The 10,059-nt window shown below is 36.9% G+C and overlaps 2 protein-coding genes across 2 annotated transcripts; one reads left to right on the top strand and one right to left on the bottom strand.

Annotated features, from left to right (window-relative positions):
- Positions 1-12: 12 nt before the first annotated feature.
- On the top strand, positions 13-3,109 carry LOC142539548 (putative auxin efflux carrier component 8). The gene is made up of 6 exons (XM_075645089.1): positions 13-1,747; positions 1,861-2,029; positions 2,132-2,217; positions 2,313-2,470; positions 2,570-2,646; positions 2,783-3,109. The coding sequence occupies exons 1-6, from the start codon at positions 1,234-1,236 to the stop codon at positions 2,847-2,849; spliced, it is 1,071 nt and encodes a 356-aa protein (XP_075501204.1). The 5' UTR covers positions 13-1,233; the 3' UTR covers positions 2,850-3,109.
- Positions 3,110-3,221: 112 nt separating this feature from the next.
- Positions 3,222-5,677, bottom strand: LOC142539547 (8-hydroxygeraniol dehydrogenase-like). The gene is made up of 5 exons (XM_075645088.1): positions 5,505-5,677; positions 5,260-5,373; positions 4,159-4,672; positions 3,911-4,064; positions 3,222-3,653 (listed from the first exon to the last, which is right to left on the bottom strand). Exons 1-5 carry the CDS (start codon positions 5,600-5,602, stop codon positions 3,451-3,453), a joined length of 1,083 nt encoding a protein of 360 aa, XP_075501203.1. The 5' UTR covers positions 5,603-5,677; the 3' UTR covers positions 3,222-3,450.
- Between the last annotated feature and the right edge of the window lie 4,382 nt (positions 5,678-10,059).

Consider the following 10,059-nt stretch of genomic DNA (forward strand, 5'->3'; position numbering starts at 1 on the left):
AAAATTTTACTAGTTACTACTGGATTCACCACTGTAGATGGGCCCAAACTCAAATAGTTAAATTTTATTGATGGGCTTTGGTAACTCAAGCATATTAGCTTTGGCCCGTAAAAGACGACCTAAAATTTAATTGGTGTTACAAACTCGACCTTACTACAACTACACGTTTTTTTATCTGAAGCCTGCGATTTGGTTTTTGATGCAGCAAGTAGGAGAAAACAATTCTTAATTGTTGGTACCAAAAATAAAGCAGTTGATTCAGTATCATCGACTGCAATAAAGGCCCGGTGATATTGTGTTGATAAAAAATGGCTAGCAGATGAAAAATAGATAGAAACTTTAAAAGTTTCCTTAGTTTTTTTTTTTAACAATATATATGAAAAGTTGAAAAACTTTCATTTTAAGCTGCATTTGAGCACCTGGTTGGGTAAACAAGAAGAAGCTAGGAGAAACATTAAGAAGAGGTTGAAGAAAGGTATGCCTCGACTGTTATGGGAAAAATTTCAAGAAAGCAAGTCCCTATGACACACATTCTCCCAGCTTTGGCTATTTATAGCAAAAATTCTTTCTTCGGTGCTCTTGTTTACTCAAATTCTATATCACAGTGCTTCTTTATTCCTCCATCACTCTTTCAAAAATGTGTCTGTCACAAGGAATAATCCATGTCAAATCATATTTATCAACAACTTTAGTTTTAATACAATGTCTGTACTGGAATTATTATGTATCGATACATATTTGTTGTCTTTAAACATGTTCATGCAAAAGACAAAATTTGGTAATGTTGGTTGCAAACTATGGACCGATATTTTTTTCGATCTCTAATTCCGTTGCAAATTAGTGGTGCATGTACATGCGATGGCGGCTTTTTTAAGCATTATGTTATATGAAACTCCCATTCATAACTAGGTGGCGTCGAGACTTGATTGTGAGACTCGCCCTCTTCCACTGCTCTGATACTACATGTGAGTGGTGAGTAACTGGTTAAGCATGTGAGACATGATATACTTATCTTCTCTAAACCTGTATTTTGGGGAAACTGATAATGATTAAGGATGGGAAATGAGTGAGAAAAACTTCACGGGAAAGTATCAGTCCAGCCCATTGCGGCTTTTCTTTTAATACTGAACACTCAACCAGAACATCATATTATAAAACCTCATTCAAGACAAGACCTCACCACAACAAGAAACTCAACAATTGTATATCAATCAATCTCAACAGAGAAAAGGAATGATAAGCTTATCCAGTGTCTCTCACATCATTACTTCAATTATCCCGTTATACATTGCCATGATTGCAGCTTACATATCCCTAAAGTGGTGGAAACTTTTCACACCGGATCAATGCTCGGGGATCAACAAATTTGTAGCAAATTTCTCAATCCCTCTCCTATCCTTCCAATTGATCTCAACGAACAATCCCTACAAAATGAACTTGAAACTTGTGTGCGCCGACTTTCTTCAAAAGACACTAGCTTTCATTATTCTTTCAGTGTCTGCAAGAATAATATCGGGAGGAAATCTAAAATGGATCATTACCGGTGTTTCTTTATCAACACTGCCTAACACTTTGATTTTAGGAATCCCATTATTGCGGCGAATGTATGGAAGTGGAGCTGTGGTTTTCTTGGCTCAGATTGTTGGGTTACAAAGCTTGGTTTGGTATAACCTTTTGTTGATTCTTTTTGAGCTCGATGCTACGAATGAATCATTAAGGGCTGCGTATCCTCCTACAATAGTAGAAGGTATGCACTATTTCATTGGTAGAGTGTGTTGTATTGAATTAGTTTCTGTCAAATGTATATTTTTTTCCCCTGTGTTTCTTGTGATTTGAAGAATGCAAATTAACTTTCTGAAGGAGAATCGGAAGGCCCGCGAAGAGATGAAGGTGAAGTAGATGACAGAATCCGGAATCGGAAGAAAACAAAAATAAAGACGATTTTTTTAACAGTGGGGAGAAAGCTCATCAGAAATCCCAATACCCATGCATCCTTAGCAGGTCTTATATGGGCAAGCATCCATTTCAGGTATTCTCCAGTAGTTAATAAAACACGCGACGAATGCACAGCGAAAACGACTTGAAATGGCATAGTAATGTTAATAGAAGCTGACAGTATATGTGTTTACAGGTTGGGAGTAAAGCTGCCATATGTGATTGAAAAATCCTTGTCAATATTGTCGGATGGAGGACTTGGGATGGCTATGTTCAGCTTAGGTTTGGCTAAATTTGTGGCAGTACTTTCTGATCATCCACTTTAATATCTGTGTGAAACAAATCCCTTCACTTTCTTACATTTTATTACCTTACAGGACTCTTCATGGCATCACAGAAATCGGTGATAGCCTGCGGGGCTCGGAAAGCCACATTAGCCATGGCCATGAAATTTGTAGCAGGGCCATTACTCATTGCCGCACCCTCGATCGCACTAGGACTGAGAGGAACATTGCTTAAAGTAGCAATCTTGCAGGTGCCTTATTAGCGACTCCCATGCACGGGGACATCACTTATAAATTTAGTTAGCAATCCATGTTTCTAAAATATTGTGTTGGTATGTAATTCGAGAAAGGCTGCTTTACCTCAAGGATTGGTTCCATTTGTATTTGCTAAGGAGTACAACATACATCCAGACATATTGAGCACCGGGTACTTCATTCGACTAGTTTTCGACTTCATGTGTCATCCTTTATGCTAATCTTATCTGTATTTTTCCAAGGGACTGGCTTATGTCCCCGTACACAAGACGTGGTGTACATAATAAGAGACTGTTTCTTGTCTGTAGGGTGGTCTTTGGTTTGCTGATAGCTGTGCCGATCGCGTTAGCTTACTATTTCTTGCTGGGTTTGTAGAAGATTCAGAGAAGCAGTGCAATGTGGATTACCTTTTCAGTCATTTCATTTGTTGTATGGATTTTGAAAGAAACGAAATAAATCAACACACGGTTGACGGGCAAATTGCAATTGTATGGGCAAAAATATAGAAAAAATAACATAAAACCTATGCTGAATTGAATTTTAAAATTAAAGTTAGATCAATTGGTTTTGATTCCCCATTGTTGAGATAGGGAAATGGTCCAAGAGAAAATGATACAAAAATTATGAGGAAGATATTGGCAGCAAAAATATACTTTTCATCATCAATGCTTGTCCTATGCAAATTCATTATCATTTTCAAACAAACAAAAAATAAACTAAAACTACAAAGAACACATAAAAGGTAGATGAAAACAAGAAGCCAAACCAAGATATAAATTGAAATGTAGTTGTCTTTTAGCGTACATAGGCTGATCATAAACTTGATACATAAACTTGATACAACAAGATCGCTTGCTTGCTGTAGCAGAGTCTCATCGTTTCGAAACAAAAAAAAATACAAAAACGCAACACAAGAATCAATTATTTCCATACTCCGAAACTATAACTTAACAAGAAGCGATTTTTTTATAAAGCCTTACTCAGCTTTCAACGATTTTTCAATGTCAATGACGAACCGATACTTCACATCAGATTTCAGGAGACGCTCCATAGCGGTGTTTATATAATCTATATTGATCATCTCCACCTCTGGTAGTATATTGTTCTTGGCTGCAAAATCGATCATCTCTTGGGTCTCTTTCAAGCCCCCTATTGCACTTCCGGATATTGTCTTCCTCCCTATTATTCATTTTTTCCAAAGATGACAGAATAAACAAGTGAATAGTTTGTATTTTGTGGAGTCGACAGAGTCTAAAACGAATGGATCACAGTTCACAAAAAGTATATATCATTAAGAAATAGAACACTCAAATAGAAATGAAGACAATTTTTTCAGTGATATTTTCAGTTCTTTCATTAGGATATCCGCGAAAATTTGTGTGTATTATTGAATGACTTTTTCCTTTAATTTTTTCCTAACAGACATTTATTCTCACCTTGAATCAGGGGAAAGGTGTGAAACTCAAGTGGCTTTTCTGGAGCACCAACCAAGATAAGCTTTCCATTGGGCTTTAACAAACTTATCAAAGGTACAAGGGGGTGAACTGCGGACACAGTATCAAGGATTCCATCCAACGTTCCTGCTGCAGCCTATGAACGCAAAAAATCAAATAAATACGACGTTAGTAATTTACATTGTACCAGAGTAGAAGAAAGTGATCCACCGGAACGAGAAGAAAGAAACCTGCATCTGCTCAGGATCACGGCTAACTAAAAACTCATCAGCGCCAAGACTTTCAATAGCTTCCTTCTTTTTATGGATCGACGTACTGATGACCGTCACATGAGTCCCGAAAGCCTTAGCAAACTTCACGGCTACATGGCCGAGGCCACCGAGACCAACTATACCAACTTTCAACCCCGGCTTGTCAAGTCCAAAGAACCTTAATGGGCTGTAAGTCGTGATCCCAGCACATAAGAGAGGAGCACCAATATCAAGAGGCAGATTCTCAGGCCAACGAATGACGAAATGCTCGTCAGCAACCATGAGATTAGAATAACCTCCATATGTAACGGTCCCGTCAGAGTAAGGCATACTGTATGTGAGTATTTGTTTGGGACAGTAATTTTCGAGATCAATAACACACTGATCACATTGACGGCATGATCCGACCAAGCAACCTACGCCTACTTTGTCTCCAACCTTGAATTTCTCCACCTTTTCACCTACCTCAGTAACTATCCCCACGATCTCATGCCTACAAATCAATAAAACTATGCATATGTATCATGCCCCTTTTGCGCAGTTACCATATTGTGACCAGCAAATACATCAAATTCTAACATAAATATTTAAATTAAGTTGAGGATTAGACATACTTATACAGCAACAACATTGGACCAAAAAGTCAACACTCGAGCAAGAACTATTCAAACTAGTAAAAAGCTCTTCTCGTTTTGAACTTGAAAATACAAATTCAACTTTTATGTTTTGCAACTGAAATCATCACCAACCCACAAACTACAAAAATCTCGCTTGAATTCCTCCTAAATAATATCACAAGAAAAACACATAAACCCATTATACATCAAGAAAACATATCCACAAAATATTTACACATGAATACGAAAACACACACAAACAGGATAAATCTCACCCAAGAACAATAGGATATAGAGCGGATCCTCCCGAACTTATTCTAACAACAGGATATAGAGCGGATCCTCCCGAACTTATTCTTGCCCATATGAAGAACCCATGATCCATTACACATCAAGAACCCATTTCCACATAATATTTACATATGAAACACACACACACACAGAGACAGAGTATAAATCTTACCCAGGAACGATAGGATATAGAGTAAATCCCCATTCGTTCTTGACCATATGAAGATCAGAATGGCACACGCCACAATACAGAACTTTGAACTGCACATCATGCTCCCCAGTAGCCCTACAAATATGCCGCAAACTAAATTAAACCACCGAAAAAAAACCCATGTTTAACATCAAAAAAGCTCAAAACTTTCATTATTCCCAGTTCTACAAAAATCTTGAAAAACAAATGTAAACTCGGATCTGTACCTTCTGGAGAACTTGAAAGGAGCTAAAACCCCAGAACTGTCGTTTGAAGCCCATCCAACAGCCTTCACTGGGTGCTCTGTTTCCGGTGATTTCGCCATTAGTCAACGCAATCTCCTTTCTCTCGTCGGAAAAAGAATTTCAAGAAAAATGCCTGTGAAAGAATACAAGAACAACGGTATTTATAGCAAAATTAAAGAATTTTTTTTAGGAAAGCTTTATAGCAAAATTAAATATTTTCCCTTTTACAATTTTCAGAAAAAGAAGTTTTCTAAAAAAGCCGAAAAATTCGTAAAATATCAATGTAATTAAAACAACAATCTCCGTTATTATGTCGACGAACAATATAGTGCAAGTTGTGAAATAAAATTAGAGTATGTCTCTTGTGAGACGGTCTTACGAATCTTTATATGTGAGACGGGTCAACTTTATCGATATTCACAATAACAAGTAATATTCTTAGCATAAAAAGTAATACTTTTTCATGGATGAACCAAATAAGAGATCCGTTTCACAAAATACGACCCGTGAGACCGTTTCACACAAGTTTTTGCCATAAAATTAAGAATCACATTCAATTAATATATCCCCCAAAATTGGTAAAAATAATTCGAATGAATGAAAAATATTGAATGAAACTCTCACATGTTTGACCCTTCTTCTTTTTATATATTTGAATATGAAAATGTTCTTCACGAACTATCACGATATAAAATATTTGCTGTTTGCAAATGGTTATAATATAAAAAATAATAATGATAATAACAATTTGTTGACAATTAAGAAAGTAAAACGAGTTTGATTTGAATTTTCTACTTATGAGCTCACCGCCCACGTAATTAAGGGGTTGTACAAATTAATTCTAATTATGAAATAAATTAGTAGAATAATTTAGTTTTACACTCTCAATAAATGATTAATTTATTAATTTATTTTGTACGTACGTATGGTAAAATGAAATGGATTGTTATATAGGTAAATTAAAATAAAATATTGTACAAGTTAAATAAATTAAGAATATTTAATTTATCTTCAAAGAAGAGCTTGATTCATAACTTTCAAAAAATTCAATCAAATATTTTTTACTGAGATTTCTGTCAATAAAATAATTGACTTTTTTTTTCTTAAAGGCAAAAACTTGTGTGAGACGATCTCACGAGTCGTATTTTGTGATACAGATCTTTTATTCAGGTCATCCATGAAAAATTATTACTTTTTATTGTGAATATCGATAGGGTTGACCCGTCTTACAGATAAAGATTCGTGATACCGTCTTACAATAGACCTACTCTTTCTTAAAAACCATTCGAAACAAGTTTAAAGTGGTCTAATGCAGTGTGGTTTCAAAATAATTTTTTCAATTGTACGATAAATAATATATGAATTAATGTATTGTTTTTTGAGAAAATGAAATTTTAATTATTTTGAAAAAAAATTTAATTATTTTGTCTATATAATTCAAATTTCATAATTTTTTAAAATTTTTACTAAAATTTCATTTAGTTATAACAAATCACTTATAAAATATCAATCTCATTTTAAAATTATAGTGTATCAAACAATCAAAATAAAATTTCTAATTCCAAATCCAGAAAATGCATGGAGCAAACAAAGTACATAGAAGTCCCGCTGAGCTCAATTCTGTTCTTGTTTTCTTCACCTTTGCGGTTTCTGAATTCTGCTTGTTTTGAAAATATGGTGAAGATTTCGCACACGAAGTTAAGAGGAAGCCAGATCATCCGGCTGCGGCTCCTTCTATCCACGCTGTCGTCTACTCCTGTCCTCATCGAGGACATTCGAGCCAACGCCACTTGGCCTGGGCTTCGGCCCCATGAGGTTTCCTTTCTCCGACTCCTCGAAAAAATCTCCGATGATTTTGTTTGTTCCTATGAAAATTAGCTGTTATCATTCGATTGTTCTTTTAGAAATATAACTCATGAAATAGGGAAGTGCAGACGGCCAAAGTACCAATCTTATGATCAATATAAAAATATTAAAACCGGCTATTTGTGAATTAGCAATAGGTACTCTTAAGGATCACAGGTCACGGTGGGCATATATATGTGTGCTGTGTCTCTTTTGTGGCACCTTAATATGGTTCAAGAAAGATCATGATGCTTCTCTAGACTATGTGAAAATTTTCCTTTCATATACTGAAATATTAGCTGCAATTAGGATGAGATCTAATCCAGATTGGTGGGGGGGGGGGGGGGGGTTACTCCTTCAAAAAACTTTTTCCGGCCTTATTTTAGCTTTCTGCGGCTCACAATTTGCCTATATCACACTTTGTTCATTTTGACAATTCGTCGTCTACCCAATCGTGGGATTTGCATTTTAGAGGGTCGTGAGAGATGAGGAATTGTTTCAGTTGACGGAGGAGTTATTAGGTTTCTTAGATAGGACTAGGTTGGTTGAAGGTGTAGATGACTATCGAGTGTGGAGTGTGGATCTTTCTGGTCTTTTCTCGGTAAAATCTTTTTTTTAGTCGTTTTTTCCACATACTTGCTTCCTAGTTTTTCCTTAATTCCATGTTATATGGAAGGTTCCGGTTCCAATAAAGATTCAGGTACTTTTGTGGACCGCGTTTCTGGGTAAGATACCGACCTCGGAGATGATGCAAAAAAGGTGTCCCTCAATTGCTATGAGTCCCAATTGGTGTGTGTTGGAATTGGTTTGGGTGGTGCCTAAGTCAAGGACTAATTTATTCGCTATGGATCTGGGACAGCTAGCAGGTACGAGGGGAAGAATTTTTTGGCAAGTGGTGGTGCAGGGCATATGCAGACAGTATGGCTAGAAAGAAATTGAAGAATTTTTGAAGATAAGGAGGACAATAGAAATCGGTGTTGGGATAAAATCAAGACAAAAGTTGCTTTGTGAATCAGCATTTATGATAAATTCAAGAACGTGTCGATCTTAGATATTTTGAGAGATTGAACTTATTTGTATCATTGATACAAATTTGATATCATGTAACTCCTGTTGCTAGTGGACAACTAGGCTACTGTTGTAACTAACTCTTATCATATCATTAATAAAATATTGTTTCTTATACAAAAAAGATCTTGATGTGATCCCGCCCACGAGATCTTTGATTTGTCCCGATCTTTGAAACAAGTAATTGATAGGTGTGATAATCGCCTCTAGATCACGCGGTCTAGCAACAATTCATCAACGATAGAAACAATCTCGTACAAGAGAACCTCCAAAGAACCCGTCTTTGGCAACCCTCGTGATATTCGATTGACAAACGCCACAAAAGATAAATCTTTTGATAAGTTTGATTTGATACGACGCAAAAGTTATACGAAACTTAAGCTGGTTTTTGAGAGAATTCTCAAAGAAAGTTTTATATAAAACTCAATTAATAATGAACAAAAGTTGTTTACAATGATGAAACTTTCGAGTATATATTGTCTCACAAATCAAAAGATATCAAATCTACTTGCCAAAATAATTAAAACTCTAAAAAGGAAACTTTCTCGCGCAGCCGGCTCAGACACGGACCCCGTGTAGCCCTCCGTTCCCGGGTCCGTGTACACTCGGAAAATAACTTCAGCTGGAAACAAAGGACACGGACCCCGTGCTCACCTCCGTGTACGGGTCCGTGTAGACACTGTCTTCGCAAATATCATAGGACACGGACCCCGTGTACTGGTCCGTGCTCGGGTCCGTGTAGGCACTGGAATTCTTCATCCTCGGCTCTAAAGGACACGGACCCCGTGTGCAGGTCCGTGTGCACATCCGTGTAGACTCGGCCGGCTCCAACAATGCTTGAATCACATTCCGCTGGCCTCCAAACGTGCTCCCATGCATCACGACCCCTTCATGCTTGCTCATGAGTCCTTGTAGTGCCTCCTTGAACTTCTTTAGGCGTCCCCTCGTGATTGGTCCCTCCGGCAACTGTAAAGGATCCCATGCCTTCCTTGGCGCTTGACCACCCATGTTCGCATCAGATCTGCTCCAAATTAAAAAATATGTGTGCGTTGAGTTATTATCATAGATGGATGTTTCGGGTCTCTCAAATCTCATGTTTGTGGCTGCGACAGCCATAACTTACTCGATTAAGCTATTAAACTCCTACAGTTAGTCATTGGTCCGGCAAAGTTGGATGTCATTTTACTAAAAATTTCAGTGGAAACCAATAATTACAAAACTATGCCGAAATGAGCATTCGAGCCAATCGATTCACTACAGTTTAGTATAATTATAAGTTCTGTATGCTTCTTTATTTTCTAATTGTTGGTTGCAAGAAATGTTGATCCCTCCAGAGGATTTGGGTGAACAAATTGCATTTGCACTGTTGGGGGAGATTGAACAAGGGGGAGTCGTAGATTCAACCCACCAGGTTTGTGTCACTGCGATTCTCTGTTTAATAATTCTAATAAGGTGAATGATCTCATTTATATCATGGTTTTTACTGCATCCGAGTGAATTCGAATTTGGAGGTTCTTGATGGACATTATCATTTGCTACATCATCGTTATACAACAAGATTTCTCTAGTCCAGTCACCATCTGTCAATGCTTATCTATATATATGTTATTGGAATGCCCTTTTT

The sequence above is a fragment of the Primulina tabacum genome, chromosome 3 (genome assembly GCF_025594145.1).
Source record: "Primulina tabacum isolate GXHZ01 chromosome 3, ASM2559414v2, whole genome shotgun sequence".
Taxonomy (NCBI): domain Eukaryota; kingdom Viridiplantae; phylum Streptophyta; class Magnoliopsida; order Lamiales; family Gesneriaceae; genus Primulina; species Primulina tabacum.